Below are 20,255 nucleotides of genomic sequence, written 5' to 3' on the forward strand. Positions count from 1 at the left end.
TAAAACACAATGGAGTGAAAAGGTGAAACCTGTATGGGATGGAGTGAATGGGCATGTTAAAGTTTATCTTTATGGGTCAGGAAGAACTAAATAGGTGACTGAAATTTTTCTGACTTAACAAGCACTCCTCTCAAGCCTCGAGCCAATCAATGCTTCTGTTCGAGTGATGAGCCTGTTATACCTTAATTACTCCTTCTCGAGAAGGTGATAAGCTTGAAGACTAATCCGATAAGCCAACATAGATAGGAGTTCTCAGCTAGGGAAGTGCATGAACCTGTTCAGAGGCCCTTTTACAGGCCTCCAAACAGGTTCAAACACCAGCCGGTTTGAAGGGTTCGAAGGCGGGGGTGGGATAACTTTTAAGTGCGGGAGAGGGTGCTCATGCGAGCTACTTCTGATCCAAAGAGTGGACGGAACGGCAGGGAGGTATGCTGCCACCCTGCTGGACTGGTCTTCAAGTGATCGCTGGCGGAGGGAGGGGTAAGTTCACCCTCCCCCATCCTTAAAGTTACCCTACCCCCACCTTGATCATGTAAGCCAATGGTGAGCCCACAATCTCATGAGTTCAGCGAGAACAAAATGGAAGCTGTGCAAGGGTGGTGCTTGGAACCCGCAAACAGGTCATACTCTTCACACAGACCAAGATCATTTAAAAAATGGAAATAAATGATGAAGATGGTTTAACCAGAAAAATGATTAGAAGTTGGAAAGGAAGGAGAAGAAAGAGAAGCATGAATTGTAAGATTCTCACTGTGTGTTTGCACTGCTTGCCAAACAAAACTATGTACTGAAGGAAATGACTGCTGTGCAGTGTTCTGGCATATACCCTTGGCAAGAGCCCTAAATGAAGTGGATGCTTCCTCCCATTTGAAACTTGTTCCAACCTTGGTTTAGACTCATCAGTTGCACCAACAGCAATCTTTTAATTTTTGCTTCACTTCTGGAGTTATCTCAGGTGATTTTGTTTCACATCTGTATCAATCCTTTGATGACTGCAGCATAAAGCAGTGACTTTCATACATGAAGTGTTCACTACAGATTAATAACTGCATAAACAGCTTTCATATTGACTAATGTCATTTTGGACGGAGTGGCCAATATCCAGGCTAAGAATTGTTCATGGGAAGGACTTCTGTGGGACAATTATAGACTATCTCCCCTTCCTCTGCAACTGCCTATGCCTCATGAAAATGTGTCTCTGAGGATCCTCCAGCTCTCAGGGATATATTTTTCAAAGTTACAGGCAATTGCAGAAGGAAAGGTGTAGTCTAAAATTGTCACACCCACCTTTGTGTGTGCAGAAGCCACCCCCTCCACCACACCACTCACAGTTACAGCAGCATTTGTCCAAAGAGGGAAATGCCGTAACCGTCATGGTGGCTGGGGTAATCACAGAAGCATTAGGGTGCTTCCCTCTTCAGACAAACACTGCCATTAACTGCCATTAACTGTAAATGATATGCTGGAGCTAGACATCAGACTTGGTTTTGGTGCTACAAAAATGTACAGCACTTTTTAAAAAAAAGTTTGAATAGGGCTTTTGAAAATGAACTCTCAAGAATAAAAAACACCACAGATACAACTTTTATGTCTAAATCCCTTTTTTCTGTGGCCCAAGTGTTACCCCTGCTAACTGGGCAAGTTATGCCCCCTTTAACTGGACAGAGAGGTACCTTTTTAATGGAGGCACCCCTCCCCCCTTTTTGGTAGAGGAATAGCAATTATCCCTGTTCATCCCCAAGTTGTGTCTTTTCCAGTGACTGCTGGTGTGTCTTGTTTTTGTTTGGGTCCCCCCCCCCCTTTTCTCTCTAGCTTGTGAGCTTTTTCAGGACAGAGAATAATTTTCTCATGTTTTTTTGTTATGTAAACTGCTTTGAAAACCTTTTTGGTAAAAAGCTGTATGTAAAATAATACTGCCTCATTCGTAGTGTGTTTCCAATAGAGCTAGTTCCCACAATCAGCTGCAAGTCATAAAGTAATCAGGTTATGAGGATCGGGTGATGTGCATGGGTTTGTGAATTGGCCAATACTGTAAGAAGAGCTTTGCCGCTCAGTACACTTTCAGTGGGGCTAGCCAAAAGCAAGAACACTTGAAGTTACATTTTTCTTGCCATGACACTTTTATTTTGCTTTTATGATAAATTAGATGCATAATGATGCTTGACATTTTCCAGGGGTGTCAACATGGTCTCCCTTCTGGTTACCAGCTGATGTTTGCCACCCAGTATTGCTAGTCTCACCACTCAAGTAAGACAGATATTCTAGTCTCGTTATTGTTACTGTTACAGCCTGGCTTTGGTGCTTGAGACAGTAAGCAAGTCCCTGGAAATTAATCTGGCAGTGGAATGTAATGAAAACATAACACTCTGTGAGTGGAGCCAACTCTCATATATTGTCATCCAGTCCATTTTGACGAGTTGAGCTATGATCATCAAGCCACTTACTATAATACAGTTTTGTTTATAGTAATGGAAATTATCCGATGATCCTGGCTCTGTTACAGTTTCATATTGATTTTTCTTTAGGATCTTTCTTCAGGGCTATGTATATTACATGATTAGCATGCAAAAGCATAGCAATGGATATTGGCACAGAATTCAGCAACCTGAGAATTCTCCCCCCCCCCCCCCCGCGCTCTCTCGCTTTCTCATCTTTATGGCTCTGTAGCAAGTGAGGAAGCCGTCCTTATTACTGACAGGATTTTGGGAAATAAGTTATATGCCCTTTCAGCTATTTTTGAACCAGTGTCATTCTGTGGGCTGCAGCAAATAGGTATAATGCTCTTTGCGTTTATTATCACCTAAATCACACTATTCAGTTTTTATGTTGCATATGTAGAACTAACTGTTCTGTTTCTCAAACCTCTCATAGCTGAGACACTTCTCCCGCTCCCCCAGAATTAAAATTGGAGGAGTACTTCAGCCTCACACCTGAAAGGGTTTGCGTTTAAAGAATGAAGCTTCAAAGCTCCCCGTCCTCAGTGTAGTGTCTTTCTCATGGGTCGCTGTTTTGAGCATTCCTCCTCTGAGGGCAAGTCATTCAGCTAGGTGTCTAGCTTGGAAGTGATTTAAGGACCTAATCACACCTGCTGCAAGCTCAGAGTGATGAGTGGTGCAGAGATGCAGCCCATGAGTCACCACCTCTGTAAGTAAACAGTTTGAGCCCACTAGAGTGTCTTTTCCCATTCTTGTAGCACACTAGCAGTTGTGTTCCAACATGCAGATTGAGAATAATTGGTTTACAGCCGTAGCTTTGAAGCACTTCCTCAAACACTTTATTTTTGGCTTCAGCATATTTTTAAAATCTGTGTTACTTTTGGTTTTCTGTATGTTTGGGCTGCAATCTTCTGCACAGCATTCCACATTGCACAGTCCAGAGCAATTAGAGAGTATATAGCTGTGTGGTGCACTGGATGGCTGCTAATATGTTTTGCATATTTAAAACCTGTTTCTCCCCCAATACTTCCAGGACTGATTTTATTTCAGATTTTGTGTTGAGCATCATGACTTCATTATTTAACTATACCTTACTGCTTTTCAAAGCTTATAGAGCAGTCTTTGGGGCTGTCTTGTGACTGTGGGAGGCAGCATTATGCAAAGAAGAAGGATAGATCACTCTCTTTCTTTAAAGAATTTGAAAGCAATATTTGATCTTACACATACACAGTTACCACATAACTGATGGTGGGTTGGTTTTTTTAATGCACATCTTCAAATTGTTTCCACACCTATTTTGTCAGTAGTATTCTCTGTGTTCTTCAGTACGCTACAGAATAAGAAACAGCAGAATAAAACTAAATAATGTCATTTCTGTCTTCAGCCTGGGGACATAGTGCATATCTCTTAATCAGCAGAGGAAGCGGTGTAGTTCTGTTAATCAAAAGTTTGGAAATGGTATGTGACGAGAGTATGTACGTGGGAGCTGCTGTATCCTAAATTTCTATGCAGGCCTGCATGGAGCCTATGCACAGTGAAAGATTAGGATTGCACCCATCCATTGTGCCTGCCTCACATCTGCTAGTTGAACTTACATTTGTACAGAGGTCTGAGTAAGGTGATGTACTTCACATATATTAATTGGACCTGCCTTCTGGCCCAACCCAGTTGGTTGCCTAAGATCTAGAAAGGAGTCAAGCTCTCCCTGTCCTTTTCTTTTCTCCCCCCTCCCTTGCCTCCAGAGCAGCTCAGGAGATTATCCCTCTTTTATGCCTTTTATAGACAGTTCTCCAAGCTGCACCCATTTACTGTTCTACTATTCACCTTTCTCTCAGTTAGGCCTTTTGATTCCTTAGCTTACTATAGAAGCTGCTCTTGCCCCAAGGACTGCATTCACTCGGGAGCAATTGGCATGCCCTTTGGTCCCCGTCCCCCCCACTAATAAGTAATACAATGAAAATTTCATAATATACTCAAAGAGGAAAAAAGAAAAAAAGAAAAAGAAATGAAAATGCATATACACATACAATCCCTCCTTCATAAAACTTGGGTCCTGGGCTTGTTTGGGCAAAAAATCTTCAGTATGAGAGCACTTTCCTTCTGTGCTGAGTCTTTCTCAGTGCAATACTGCTCTTTCCCAGTGTTGGGGAGGGTTGAGCTTAAAGATGAACAAAGCCCTGTTGAGCCTAGTGCTCTGTGTGCACCTTCCAAGATGATGCTGGTACTTGAGAGCACTCTGTTTCCCTTCAAGGAACTCGATTGGTAGTGGACAAAGTGAAGCACTGCATGTTGGGAATGCCTCTATGCAGTGCAGGGGGGCTGTATGGAATATTCATTTTTAACCAAAGTAACAGGCCTAATAAACAATTTGGGAGACCCTAAGGGTCAATAGGAGCTGCCACTGGCTCTTGGGCCTTGCAGTGAGGAGTTCTGCAACAGAGGAATTATGTGCTATTCTAAACATGTAATGTGAAGTGGGGTGTTCTGTTATGGGAGGGGTCACAGTAGATGTTAAATAAGACATCTTGGTTCTGTTTCTTTACAATTTCTTAACGGGTATTTAAAGTAATAAGTGGAAGAGTAATTATGGATCACTGTGATTAATACAGGGAAACACAAAATCCATCCATCATGATCCATAGCCTTGGTTTGTAAATTGAACATGAAATCTGCATTAAGGAGCTGCATCGTACTATAGAACTTACTAAATTATAGTAGGTTTAGGCCTGACAGAATGAAGCAGTGTTTCACCCAATGTCTAATTTAGTGTATGGAATGTGTTACCACAATATGTGGTGGCTGCTATTGGCTTAGATGTCTCTTTTGAAAAGAATTTGACAAATTCTTTAGGATAGGTCTATCAACAGCTGTCAGTCAGTTTAACTAAATTGAACATAGGAAGCTGCCATATAGTGAGTCAGACCATTGGTCTATCTAGCTCAGTATTGCCTACACAGACTGGCAGCAGCTTTTCCAAGGTTGCAGGTAGGAATCTCTATCAGCCCTATCTTGGAGAAGCCAGAGAGGGAACTTGAAACCTTCTGCTCTTCCTAGAACGGCTCCATCCCCTGAGGGGAATATCTTACAATGCTCACATGTGGTCCCCATTCAGATGCAACCAGGGTGGACTCTGCTTAGCTAGGGGGACAAGTCATGCTTGCTACCACGGGACCATCTCTCCTCTGGTCCATCTACAGGGCAGTACACTTCTGAATATTCAAAATGGATTATGAGGAGCTCCAAAAGGATCTCTCCAAACTGGGTGAGTGGGTGACAAAGTGGCGAATGCGGTTCAGTATTGGCAAGTGTAAAGTGATGCACATTGGGACAAAGAACCCCAACTTCAAGTATATGCTGATGGGATCTGAGCTGTCTGTGACTGACCAGGAGAGGGATCTTGGGGTTGTGGTGACTCGTTGAAAGTGTCGACTCAATGTGCGGCAGCTGTGAAAAAGGCCAATTCCATGCTAGGGATCATTAGGAAGGGGATTGAAAACAACACGGCTAATATTATAATGCTTTTATACAAAACTGTGGTGTGGCCACACCTGGAGTACTGCATACAATTCTAGTCACCACATCTAAAAAAGGACATTGTAGAACTGGAAAAGGTACAGAATAGGGCAATCAAGGTTATCGGGTCTAGAGCACCTTTCTTATGAGGCAAGGCTACAACACTTGGGACTATCTAGTTTAGAAAAAAGATTACTGCAGGGAGACATGATAGAGGTCTATAAAATCATGCATGGTGTGGAGAAAGTGGATAGAGAGAAATTCTTCTCCCTCTCACATCACACTAGAACCAGGGGTCATCCCATGAAACTGATTGCCGGGAAATCTAGGATCAACAAATGGAAGTATTTTTTCACACAACACATAATCAACTTGTGGAATTCTCTGCCACAAGATGTGGTGACAGCCAACAACCTGGATGGCTTTAAGAAGGGTTTGGATAACTTCACGGAGGAGAGGTCTGTCAACGGCTACTAGTCGGAGGGCTGTGGGCCACCTCCAGCCTCCAAGGCAGGATGCCTCTGAGTACCAGTTGCAGAGGAGTAACATCAGGAGAGAGGGCATGCCCTCAACTCCTGCCTGTGGCTTCCAGCGGCATCTGGTGGTCCACTGTGTGAAAGAGGATGCTGGACTAGATGGGCCTTGGGCCTGATCCAGCAAGGCTGTTCTTATGTTCTTAATATTGGATGCTGCAGACAAAAGCAGGGGAGTGCCACTGCCTTCCTGTCTTCTTTGAGAGCACCCAGAAGTGTTGGAAACAGAATGCTAGATTGGCCTGATCCAATACAGCAGGAGTTCTCAAACCTGGGTCCCCAGATGTTATTGGACTACAGCTTCCATTATCCCCAGTCATAATGACCGGCGTGCATGATGGGGATTGTATCCAACTGCATATAGGGACATGTTGGAGAACCCCTGTAAAAAGCATTTTTGTTCAGAATTTCTTCTTTATTTATTCTGTTCACCTTTAGAACCATAATAGAGCTTTGTTGTGCTGATTCTCTGTGTTGGTGAGGTCCATAAAATTGTATCAATTCATCCTGTGTTTGTTTGTGTGTGTGTGTGTGCTCCTAGGCCGCAAGCCTGCAGTTATTTCTGTGTAAATTACACTTAAATCAATAATACTCTTCTACAATGTAACCTGTATCGATGATTGCAGCCTTAATGATTAGTATTTTTTGTTTGAAGGACAGGTTATTTTGTATGCATTTGTGAGAGAGCATTTCCCCCCGTTGCCTTTGTTTCAGTAAATACTTCTTATTTACTGTTTTAGAGGAAAGTTTCCTCAGAAAGAGTTGGAAGCACTGTTTCCTGGGATGAGTGCTGACTTCACCAGTGAAAACTTCTCTGCTGCCTGGTATTTGATAGAGAACCATTCAACAACAAGGTTAGTAGAAATGAAATTTACGTTAATGCTTTAATAATGTCCAGGGAGGATTAGTAATAGTGATTGTGATTACAGACCAGAGGCTTGTAAATGCAAACGCCAAGGGTGTAGATCACACCCTAACTCTTATAATTGTTTTTAGAGTTGCAGCCAGTTTGTCAGATAGCAGTTTGGATACTTACGGTGCCAAAAATATCCAAATTGATTGCCCTGAAACTGTTTGGACCGACAAATGTACTCTCTTGTAGTAGTGGACATCATGACTAACATAGCATAATGTGGGCACACAGTGGGGAGGAGTGGTTTTTCCCAAACCTTCCTTCCTTTGGCAGCCCTTTGTGCCACCTGAAAGTATATTGCAGCCCTTGGGGACATATTTTCAGAAGGCACAGAAGACTGCAAAGGGAGTGGGGCTGGCAAAAATTTCCCCTCTCCCGTTGCATGCCTGCAATGTTATTCAATATCTGCAACCTTAAGTCTGTATGTTAGCCAGTATATTTTTGTTTATCTAGTTAGTCTTACTCTAAATGTATCGGTTACTCTTAGTATCTTTGTTAGCCAGAAATGAATAACTATTTGAAGCTGATTTTCATATTCACAATAGTTACCAAAATATTCGTATTCATATTCACAATAGTTACCAATTCACAATGTTACCAAAATGTAAGAGGCAAAATGAAGAATGCAAGACAATGTTTATTATGAACATGACACTAACATTGTAACTAAAATAAGACAGAAGGCAACTTCTAGATTAGTTATGACTAAGCACCACTGAAATGAAAGACAAGTTAGTCTTGAGTAACCGAAGTCCCAATAACTTCAATGCCCAATGAGCTGATTTTATGACATTCCCAATGACATTCCCAATCCCCACGCTCTTAAGAAGTAAACAACCATACTGGTTTCATCTGTATGAAAGCATGGAGTTTCCTATTCCACAGTACCAATATAATTCCCATATTTCAGATAGCAAACTGCTTCTTTCATTTTATGGAATCTAGTCCTTAGACAGTAGCCATAATTCATAGTTGGCATACATTGTTACATATTTACTCATTTAAATTGGATATCCCTCCTCTTGGCATGTTTGCTGAACCAAGTACATTTGTCATTATGACAAGAATAAACAAAAGTACAAGGGTAGAATACCGAAATTTTAAAAGGCAAAGATCCAGTTATTATTTTAGACTAGTAACAGCAATGAGGAGACGAATGATGTGGATGAATGACATTTTGGTCTGCTGTATCATGGCAGCTGTAGATGATTTTGTTAATCCCTAAGAAAGGGAAATCTCTCCTTTTTTTTCTTTTCCAAATGTTTGTTATAATCTAATGATTTTTTAAAATGTAAATAAACCATATACTGCTCTTCAGTCAATATGTGTAGCACTGTTGGTTTTATAGGCATGGAAACAAACTATTCTAAATTTTTCTAGAAACATATTTTCCTTTCCTCATTTTAAAAAAAATCCTCTTTTTCTTGCCTCTTCCAAATACTTCTAGAGGCGGAGTCACATAACTATTTTTTACATGGCAGTTGGAGTTCTCACTGAGTAGTCTGGAAACTTAAAATTTCCATCACATGTTGACAAATTCTACAGTAGTCTTCAGTATGAGTAGGCATTTTCTATTCCTGGAGAAAATGTTATGTTGTAATGTATTGTTGTAATTACTGGTCATTGACCAAAATAAACTAAGCTAGCCCCAGATAAATGTTTTTCTATGAAGAACCTTTCTTCAGATAAAAAATGGTGTGATAGTGGGCCATCTTATTCTCTCTCTAAAGTTGCAGTCCTGAAGACACTTGCTAGGGAGGAAGGCCCAATGAACATAGCAGGACTTTCTTCCAAGTAAGCATGCATAACCTGATTGTTTTCATTTTGAAGCCTCTCTCTCTCTCTCTCTCTTTTAGTTTTGATCAGCTTAAAATGGCAGTAATGAATTTGAAGAAACAAGCCAACAAGAAGAATGAAGGAAGTCTAGCATATGTCAAAGGAGGACTCAGCACCTTTTTTGAAGCACAAGATGCCCTGTCAGGTAAGTAAGAAATGGCAAAAGTATATGAAGATCTTCTGTTTACACTGATTTGCAAAATAATCTGAGGAAATTAAAATAGCTAGGGTGAATCCTGATAGTCTTGGTGATTAAGATCACTACTGGAGGCAGAAGTATCAGATGAGCTGTAAATTAGGAGGGGGGAAAGACCTCTTTGATTTTTTCAGGAAAATTGTGTGACTTGCCCCTCAAATATATTGGCTAATTCTGACTTGATTGCTCACATTATCCCATTGTGATTTATCTCTACAGGAGAAGCCCGTTATTTGTGGGGATTCCATTCTGTCGAGGTGGGGGATAGATAATCCGCAAATAATGGGGCATTAGGGCAATGGGAATCCGCGGGGCGGGGGGGTAGCTTTCCCCCCTCATCACACCCAAATGGCCCCTCAAGGTGCCCTACCATACCCTACTGTGCTGCACCATTGTCCATGGGGCCAAAAATCAGTCCCAAATTGTTTGTTTTGCCTCCATTTTGAGCCATTAAATGGCTCCTGATCTCTCCAGCAGTCAAAATGGTGGCCGGAAATTACCTCCAAGGTAATTTCTGGCCAACCCCGACTCACAGATACGTGGGTTTACCTTTTTTTCCAGCTTTCCCCCTGTGTATACCAAGGCCGGGTGCTAATTACCCGACCGCGGATATGTGAAAGCATGAGTGATGGACCTGCAAATAGCGATGTCCTCCTGTATTATTTATGTACAAATCTTGGCATAAAATGCATGTATTTGCTAATAATTAAATCCACAAATGATACTAAATGTCATTCTCCTAACTTTCACCACAATTTGTACCATGTCTCTGAATTCAAGGGCTTTGCAAAGTAATAACAATCCTTAAGTGAACTGATCCTATTGACCAACCTGAGTTCATTGAATAATCTATGAAGTTGTCTGTAGTTCCAGTAGCATGGGTATTGAAGAAAAAGTACTATCTAGAGCTGGAAAAGTGCTGCTTAATGTAAATAGATGTTTTTCGTATCTCTTTGCTGAATTGTAAGGATGAGTGTGCTTCTCTGGTTAGGAACTATATTTCAGAAATGTGAGATAGTACTTGTAGAACATTTACAGTGTGTTACAGCATTTATAGGCCTTTCTAACTCATATTTAGTTTGTGTATTGAGATTTGAAATTGGAAAGTAAGTGTGCTGTGCTGCAATGTCACTAAGAAGGAACTTACAGCATTAGTATGTAAAAGCTCTGGGCTCTTACAGTATGTTGACAATATAAAAAGAGCACAGGGCATTTTTGCCTTTCACTGTGCTTGTATATATGAAATTAATATTATGATACCAATATTATAATTACACTTCAATGTTCTCCTCATTTATCCGTTGTGTTCTTCTTATCAGATATTTTTCTTGAGGGTGGGGAGAACCCCTTTTCATAATTAGTCTTGCAACAGGAACATCAGATTAAACATTATTGTTCTCTGCTTTTCATCTCCCATTTTTAGTCTACTTTCCTTAAGGAAAGTAGGCTGAAAATGGGAAATGTGATGAAAAGGAAAGTAAGCATATGAGTTCACCCAACTTTGTGTGTGCCTCTGTCATAAGAACATAAGAACAGCCCTGCTGGATCAGGCCCAAGGCCCATCTAGTCCAGCATCCTCTTTCACACAGTGGACCACTAGATGCTGCTGGAAGCCGCAGGCAGGAGTTGAGGGCATGCCCTCTCTCCTGATGTTACTCCTCTGCAACTGGTACTCAGAGGCATCCTGCCTTGGAGGCTGGAGGTGGCCCACAGCCCTCCGACTAGTAGCCGTTGACAGACCTCTCCTCCATGAAGTTATCCAAACCCTTCTTAAAGCCATCCAGGTTGTTGGCTGTCACCACATCTTGTGGCAGAGAATTCCACAAGTTGATTATGTGTTGTATGAAAAAATACTTCCATTTGTTGATCCTAGATTTCCCGGCAATCAGTTTCATGGGATGACCCCTGGTTCTAGTGTGATGTGAGAGGGAGAAGAATTTCTCTCTATCCACTTTCTCCACACCATGCATGATTTTATAGACCTCTATCATGTCTCCCTGCAGTCGTCTTTTTTCTAAACTAAGAAGCCCCAGGTGTTGTAGTCTTGCCTCATAAGAAAGGTGCTCTAGGCCCCTGATAATCTTGATTGCCCTCTTCTGCACCTTTTCCAGTTCAACAATGTCCTGTCAACTTCGCAATACCTGGACTGATTTGAACCAAAGTTGGTACAGTTGTAGGAACACATAGGGACACCTCAACAGCATAGTTTGTGATTATGTCATCCACCCTAGTTCAAGATGACAGACACTTGAATGTTTGAGGCAGAAGTTCGTAATTATCAGTTAAGAATATAGTGAAAGTGGGCAGATTAGTTCTTACCAGAACTTCTTGTTTCATGTGAGGAATTGTGTGAAAGTGGCATGTCCATTTGAGATAATCCAGAAACTATTTCTAGTTTGTGCCAGTATAATAACAGTTAATAAAAAGGGGAAAATAGAAAAAGTGATCTGATGATCACACAGGGGAAGTTACTAAATCCAAAGAATTAGATGTTATAATGCTTTTATTGCTGTAGGTCAGGTATAGGGGCTCAGATTCAATCTCTAAAGCTATTTTCTTTGCCCTTTGGTATCAATTTTTAATCAAGAGCAAAGCAAGTGAAAATGACATCTATTTAACCAGAAAACTGCAGACGTTTGATAGCTTTCATACTCTCACACCAACTTAAACTGTTCCACTAGAAGAGGACACCTTCTCTGATTTGTATATCTAGTGTGTTGAGACCTAGAAAGCAATTGTTCACTACTCAACTCTTTTCCAGTAAACATTTTGTTGCAGTAGAATTGGTGGATCTCTGTTTACACAGTTTTTTAAATTTTCTGTTTCAGATCTAAAACAATATTCAGGAATGATATTAAGCACTGCAAATAGATGTGGATAATGGCTTTTAATTCAAAGTTGTTTATTTAGTCATTCATGTGCTGCATCGCACACCAAAAAGCCTAACAAGCCAACCCTGGCATATTTCTGACTTGTGTGATCAGTTTGCCTTTCCTTATTTTCACCTCAAATCCGTTTCAAAGCATAGTTCTGCAGAACAGCCTTCCCACCCCTTGGTATAAAGTAAAGTGATGAGTGAAGATTTTTTCCTATAATATTCTCTCACTGCCATTCTCAAGCTTCTTACTTGTTAAAGATCTCACTGAAAGTAGAAGTTCTCTTTTAAAAATATATGTATATATTTTCAATAGGGTCTTATTACAGACCTGTGCTATATGCATATCCATATTCAGGAGTCCCCCATTACTATAATCTAAAAACCACATATTGCATCCAAGGTTCATATCCACCCTTGCCCCGAAACATACTGCAGTATAGGGAGTTGCAGAGCATAATGGAGTAAGGATGGGGGATAAGGCTGTAGGGAAGGAAGCAAGGCATATGCATTTTGCTTGCATATTGTTCTAATATGAAAGCTGCTTTCAAAATCTTGTAGGATTGAAAGTAGGGGTTGAAATAAATAAATTGCAGCTCAGAAACTGGGAAAACTCTAGAGTTAGTGTGCAGACACTGTTGGCGAAGACCAATGGCTTGAGAGAGAATGCAGGGGGAAATACGTAGTTAGTGAGAGAACTGTATTTGATAGTCATATCCTCTATGATCTTAGCTAAATCGATAGTTCTGACTTGTTCAAAGCAATGGTTGCATAAGCTGTCATAAAACACATTTGCCTTCTGGGCATTCAGTAATTTTATATCTGTGTAAACCGCTTTGAGAACTTTTGTTGAAAAGCGGTATATAAATATTCGTTGTATTTGTATATATGAGTTAGAAATATTTTATACATGTGAAATAAAATCTATATATAATGCGAAAATGTCTGTGTTAATTAGATGATTAAATAGGAAAATATGCCCCCACTGGGTTCACATCTTTAAGTTTACTGCCAAAGATCATAGTGTAAGCTAGCAGCATAGTAGAGTTTAGAAGCCTGGAGTATCTGGCTCCTATCACAGTGCTTGCTTCACTAGATCGCCAGTTCTCTTGTAACAAACAAGTACAGCTTAGATCTAACAAGATTATAGCTCAGTCATGTAGTTGTACCCATTAAAATGGATGACATCTAACAAGACATTTTATTCCAGCAATCCATCAGAAACTGGAAGCGGATGGAACAGAAAAAGTGGAAGGATCCATGACGCAAAAACTAGAGAATGTTCTGAACAGTAAGTTTTGTACACCCAGAATCAACTATTTATAGACTTCAGGTTTTATTACATTTCTTGGAATTTGAGTCTGGTAAAAACAGGTTTTATTGTAGTATTTATTCCCAGATCTAGAGGCTATGTGGGACCTGACCTGATCCCTTATAAATTTAATTCCATGACAGTTTTGCGGTGCATTTCAATTGCTGCAAGGTAAGGCTTCTGCGGAAGAATAAGAAGGAAAATAGCTTTTGATGCCCATAGTTGGTCCTTAAGTCTGTAAATAAAGATTTAGTAAGATAGATGTGTGAATTCTGCCACTTAAAACAGGGTCATGTGTAGATGGGAGACAGGTTTTTGAAGCACTATTTAATAGCTTTTGTTAAAATTATTATGTTGCACTTTACAGTATACAGAAGGAGTTCAAATCTCATTCAATATAATATTTTAAATATCTGACCTTATAGCTCTATGTTGTTGCTATATTATTATAATATTGGACAAAGGGTAGCCATTTAGTCTTGAAACCTAAAGTCATCAACGCTTCCATTTCTGCTATGTCAGGTAACTTCCTCAGCCAGTGCAATGACTTTCAGTTCTTAACTGGTACAATTTTTGCAGCTTTCTGTAAACTTCTCAGGGAGACTCTGCCTGCATATGGCAATTAATTAATTAAAGTAATTAATTAATTACAACAACCTAAAGCTCAACATTAAATAAAAACATTCAAGATTTTTCTGCAGTTCACATTCACATTACCACCCAGAGCCTTTGGATGGGGCGGTATAAAAATGCAATAAATAAATAAATACTCTTCCTTTTTTTTAAGGCAAAACAAGCATGAATGGAAAAATCCTACATTAGCAGAATGATGTCATTTCCAGTACTCAAACCTATCAATTTTATAGGTCTTATTTAATCTCAGAGGTGCAAGGAAATCAAATTAAAATTCTATGTGGAACTTGAATTAGGTTTTCATATTTATACCTAAAAAGCTGGTTAGGCTATATATACATGCTTCTACTTTCCAGTGATTAAAAAACCTATAAAGATCTGTATCCATTTTGCCTTGTATATATTTTCCTGGAAAAACAATATAAAATTATTGGTAAATCATGCATTTGAAGCAAGAACGTTTAGACTGGCAATTTTTAGTAAGAGATTTACAGAACAATCCTATGCATGCTTACTTTAAAAATGACTGAGTCTAGTGGGGCTTTTTCCCAGGTAAGTGGGTTTGTAATTGGAACCTTACTCAGATTAACCCTTTTAAAATTTTTGTTTTTTTAAAATGCCAACTCAGGGAATGGGTGGAGTGGAGGCACTAATAATTTTTTTTAATTAGTGATATAGCCCAAAGCAATAATTCTGTTCTCAAATTCCTATCTCCATTTTAAAATGCCATTATTCCCATATCTTAAGACATCTTAGTCTTCTATCTTACAAAGACTTGGATCGGAAGATCCTGCTGCATGTGTGTTTATAGAGGAGTTTGCTTGCTCTCCTTCCCCTGTCTGCAAGGCCTGAAAATTGCCTCTAGAGGGTCAGTGAACAACAACAAATATTTATATACCGTTTTCCAACAAAAGTTTCCAAAGTGATTTACATAGAGGAGTAATAAATAAATAAGATGGACTCCTGTCCCCAAAGGGCTCACAATCTAAAAAGAAACAAGATAAACACCAGCAACAGCCACTGGAGGGATGCTGTGCTGGGGGTGGATAGGACCAGTTGCTTTTCTCCTGTTAATATAAGAGAATCACCACATTAAAAAGGTGCCTCTTTGCCCAGTTAGCAGTTTGGAGTACTGAGGGGCTTGGATTGGTGAACCACACCCCATGAATGGAAGTAGATCCCAGAATGGGATTTGGGATTCTAAGCTAGTGGCTTAGATCCAGAATACAAAAAAGATGCATAATATGAGCTGTGTACCCATTTTGGAGGAACGGAACGAGTTGCGTGTTGCCCAGTGTGTGATGGGGAGAGCGAATTTCAGGGTTCCTACCTTCCCCTCAGATCGCCCTGTAACTGGTAGAAATATGTCCCTGAGCATAATGCAGCCCTCAAACATAACTTCTGTGTGCCTCAGGCCACTTTCTGGGAAAGGAGTGATGAGGGGGTTGAATGTCACCCACTCTTAGTGGGGAAAGCTGTCAAATTGGGCACATAGTTCTCCACTTGAGTAGTCCAGATCTAATCCAGTGTCTTAATTATGAGAAAAATATCCTAGGAAAACTCTTATTCTCTGGCACCTTGTGATGGTCCTACTTGATCTTTCTTAGTAAGCCAGGGCTAAACTGTCAAAGGAGTCTCAGTCAACACTTGCCTTTGTGCGTACCAAGATCTTGCCTTCTCTGGATGAAGCCACTAAGTTACTTAGGGTAAATTGAGCCACATCATAATAATAGATAATACTTATTACTGCCAGATGCCCCACTTCCTTATCTAATCATTTTGACAGAGTATTAAAATATACTCTGGTTTTCTCCTAAACTCACATGAATTAAAATAAAATGGCTTGTTATTTTTTAACATGGTTGTGGAGGAAAAAATAATAGATAATGCTATTAAAATATTACATTACCCGCTGATCTGGCGAAGAGCATTTGCACCCCTGTCTCTTCCCCCATCTTCATTTTGTCTTTAGCCCCAGTCTGTTCTCCCTCCTCCCAGTCCGCTGTCTCTCAGTGGCCTCCAGCGGTGCTTTCCCTCCCCACTGGCCAGCCTGCTGCTGCCCGCCCGTCTGTCCGGCAGCTGGTTGCGAATTCTTGTGAGAGCTGCCACGCATAGGATTAGTGACAGTTAAGTTTAAGAGAAATATATAGATAGATTTTAATGTTGATTGTTCTAACTATCTAGGATTTCACTACACTTGATTGTTCTAACTATCTAGGATTTCAAGTACTCTTGATTCATTATGGTTTTGTAAATCAGACCTGAGTGATGCTGCTAAAAAGAGTTTATAGTTAAATGAATACAATCAATTAAGATTTTGAGAGACTGGTTCCTAAATACCTACTTAAGTATCTGACAGCAGACACAGTATCCTTTTGGGAAGTTTATAGAAAGCTACAGAAATATGGTTGTTTCTTCTTCTTCTTCATCTTCATCTTTGTATTAGTATTAGTATTATTGATTTCTATACCGCCCTTTCAAATATGGCTCAGGGCGGTATACACAGAGAAATAACAAACAAATAAGATGGAACCCTGTCCCCAAAGGGCTCACATTCTAAAAAGAAACATAGGATAGGCACCAGCAACAGTCACTGGGGGTGGATAGGGCCAGTTTCTCTCTCCCTGCTAAATAAAGAGAATCACCACGGTAAAAGGTACCTCTTTGCCCAGCTAGCTGAGATAATTTTGCTTGTTTTTTCCTCTCATAGAAAGCTTGTCTTAGAGAGAGCTGATAATAGCACATTGGTGAAGAGACTGAACTGAAAATCAAGACTTCATAGAAAGAGTTGGAAGGGACCTTGGAGGTGTTCTTGTCCAACCCCCTGCTCAGTGCAGGAAACTGCTACAGCATCCTAGACAAATGGCCATCCAGCCTCTGTTTGAAAACCTCTAGCAAAAGAGAGCCCACCCCTGCACAAGACAGACTGTTCTACTCTTGAACAACTTTCAGAGTTAGAATTCCTAATTCTCCCTAATGTCTAATGTCCTGAATCTGCTTCCCTGAAATTTTAACCCATTGGTTCTAGTCCTGCCCTCAAGAGCAACAGAGAACTACCTATGCTCCTCCTTCTATGAGAAGAACTCCTGTGGTTAAAACCTTACCTCTGTTGAGAACTCACTTGGTGGCTTTAGGCAAGCCACTCCGTCTCAGCCTCAGCTCTCCAGCTGCAATATGGAGATAATGATTATCTTTACAGGACTGTAAGGATTACACCAAGATAACTTTAATTTAATTTAATTAATTAATACATTTATATACTGCCCAAAAGGCAAGTTCTCTAGGTGGTTTACAGAACAATAAAAACAGCTAATAAAAGATTAAAACATTTCAACAATTAAAATTATTAAAACACAATTAAAACAGTATCTGATTAAAAGCCTGGGTGAACAAATGTGTCTTGACTGCCCTTTTAAAAATTGTAAGAGATGGGGAGGCTCTTATTTCAGCAGGAAGTGTGTTCCAAAGCTTTGGGGCAGCAATGGAGAGGGCCCATCCCTGAGTAGCCACCAGACGAGCCAGTGGCAACTGCAGACGATCCTCTCCAGATGATCTCAATGGGCGGTGTGGTTCATAATGAAGAAGACATTTTCTTAAATACCCAGGGCCCAAGCTGTTTAGGGCTTTAGCTGTGAACCTAAATAATACATGTGAAACACTTTGTACACCCTAAAAGACCTATACAAATGCTAAGGATTATTATTTTGTTCAAGAGGCATGATGTCATCTAGAAGGAACCTTAAAAGATATACAATATATACAGCAATTCCTTAGATATAAGGAGAGCCAGCGTGGTGTAGTGGTTAGAGTGCTGGACTAGGACCAGGGAGACCCGAGTTCAAATCCCTTCAGCCATGAAACTAGCTGGATGACTCTGGGCCAGTCACTTCTCTCTCAGCCTAACCTACTTCACAGGGTTGTTGTGAAAGAGAAACTCAAGTATGTAGTACACTGCTCTGGGCTCCTTCGAGGAAGAGCAGGATATAAATATAATAATAATAATAATATACAATTTAATACATTCTCTTTTAAGATATTCTATATATTGATGTAAGGATCACTGAGAGAAAATTTCAGGATGTGCATCATGAGATTAAACAAACAAAAAGTTATTTTTAAATGCTTGGGATTCTGCAAAAACTCTGTGTGTGTGTGTGTGTGTGTGTGTGTGTGTGAGAGAGAGAGAGAGAGAGAGAGAGAGAGAGAGAGAGAGACCGCATGCCCAGACGGAGGGGTGTTTGCTTTAGGGCTGTATCAATAAGCACAGAGCTACATCCAGACAGCTGACTTGCTATGCCGTCTTTTGCACGGTTACTCAGAAGCAGGGAGTCAGGCCATTGCAAATTTGGGTTCAGTTCTGGTTCATCAGTATTTTTTAACTCTTCAGTTCAGTTCTGGTTCAAACACTAATCTTAAGACTTTATTTGGTCACCAGTTTAAACACTTTGAAACAATTTGGAACTGAAACATAGAACTGTTTTGGTTGCAGTGCATATCTATAAAATGAATACAATAGCTATTTCATTTGAGGAAAAACATTTTTTAAACTGTTTCATTTTTAATGTTTTAAAGAATTTTGCATACAAAATACACATAACAGGAAGATGCCATATTTAGGAAGGATGCTAAAGCGAGCTGCAGTGCAAAGGAAACTGAGAAGCTTCTAGTTTGGGAATCCTCCACACTGAGGCCTAGTTGCTGGGCAATAGCCTGGGTGAGCAAACCTCTACTTGGCACCAGGAAGACCACCATTTCTGGGCCTGCCTACCTTCCTGCTCTTCTTTTCAAGTGGTTCTGTGGGAAACATAGTTCCTCCGAATATAGCTTGAGTGGAGTTTATTCCTTCAAATGAATTTCCTAAGTGCCTGATCATTGAACAGATTTTGAATCCATTACCACTCTGTGTGTTGGGGTACAGTTCAGGTTCAGAGACTTCAGATTCTGGTTTAATTCCAATTCACTGAAGAAATTTCTCTGAACCAGTTTTCTAAAACTGAAATTTGGTTCAACTCCCTGCTCAGAAGCAAGTTTGGCAGCATTCATTTGTGCTTGCTTACTAATAAGTATGTTTAGGATTGTGGCCTTAAAGTCTGAGTACAGTATCTGAGCTTTTAAAAAAATTGGCTGGTTTTGATTTATAGAATAAAAAATATGTATAAAGGTTTACAACACATTTTTCAGGTTTTTTGGTACAGTCGTCCAAGGTTCAATACAATAGACGTTAATAATAATAATAATAATAATAATAATAATAATAATAATAATAATAATATGCACTTGTAAGTAATGAATTGATCTGAGCATGTTGTTTGAAATGGGGAAAGTGACATTAAAATATTTTGTCTTTTTTTTTTTAAGGAGTGTGTGTGTGTTTAAAATGGAAGTGAATAGCAGAGCATTTAAGTCTCTCAGCACTGCTGTTGAAGTTAGAAAGTTTTGAAAAGTGTTATAAGCTAAATCTTTTTGTCTTGGTTGGACAAAATATTATAGCTTACTTGTTTGACCTGTTGGGACTCCCTACAGGCAAAATTGAAAAGAAGTGAGCATGTACCAAAATCAGGTATAACTTGCAACATCCTTTCTCTTAGTGCTGGGAATCTGAGAAAAGAAACTTTTTGAAAACCAAAGTAATTTTAAAATACAGTTTATCAACTTTCACAATATGACCAGTGTTGCAGTTTTGAGGGTTCACCAGTTAGTGACAGGGACAAGTTCACTTCAGTGAGTGTAACACAAATCCTATATAAATAAGCTCAGATTTTGAAAATGAAAAGTTTAGCCAACTGTTAATATTTGGTTTATATATATGAAATTATATATACAGATTACCCCAAACAGTAATTTCCATGCCAAGTACCTGATCCTTTTGGCCAGAATAGGAGCAATTTGCTCTAATTAGAAATGGTCTGCCCATAATTTTTACAGGAAGATATTTAAGCAGAAACCATTTTCTCATTCTTTGTCACAATTGGAAGACGACCTTATGTAATGTTTTTTTGTTGTACAGTC

The 20,255-nt window shown here is 39.8% G+C and overlaps 1 protein-coding gene across 7 annotated transcripts in view; it reads left to right on the top strand.

The window, feature by feature from the left end:
- Positions 1-20,255, top strand: part of EXOC2 (exocyst complex component 2) — a 298,803-nt gene that overhangs the window by 179,331 nt on the left and 99,217 nt on the right. For all 7 annotated transcript variants that reach the window (XM_053243824.1, XM_053243825.1, XM_053243828.1 and 4 more), the window contains 3 exons: positions 7,222-7,335; positions 9,251-9,375; positions 13,512-13,592. In XM_053243824.1, the coding sequence (XP_053099799.1) occupies positions 7,222-7,335; positions 9,251-9,375; positions 13,512-13,592 (320 nt within the window). The remainder of the gene's footprint in view (positions 1-7,221; positions 7,336-9,250; positions 9,376-13,511; positions 13,593-20,255) is intronic.

Source organism: Hemicordylus capensis, chromosome 4, assembly GCF_027244095.1.
Source record: "Hemicordylus capensis ecotype Gifberg chromosome 4, rHemCap1.1.pri, whole genome shotgun sequence".
NCBI lineage: Eukaryota > Metazoa > Chordata > Lepidosauria > Squamata > Cordylidae > Hemicordylus > Hemicordylus capensis.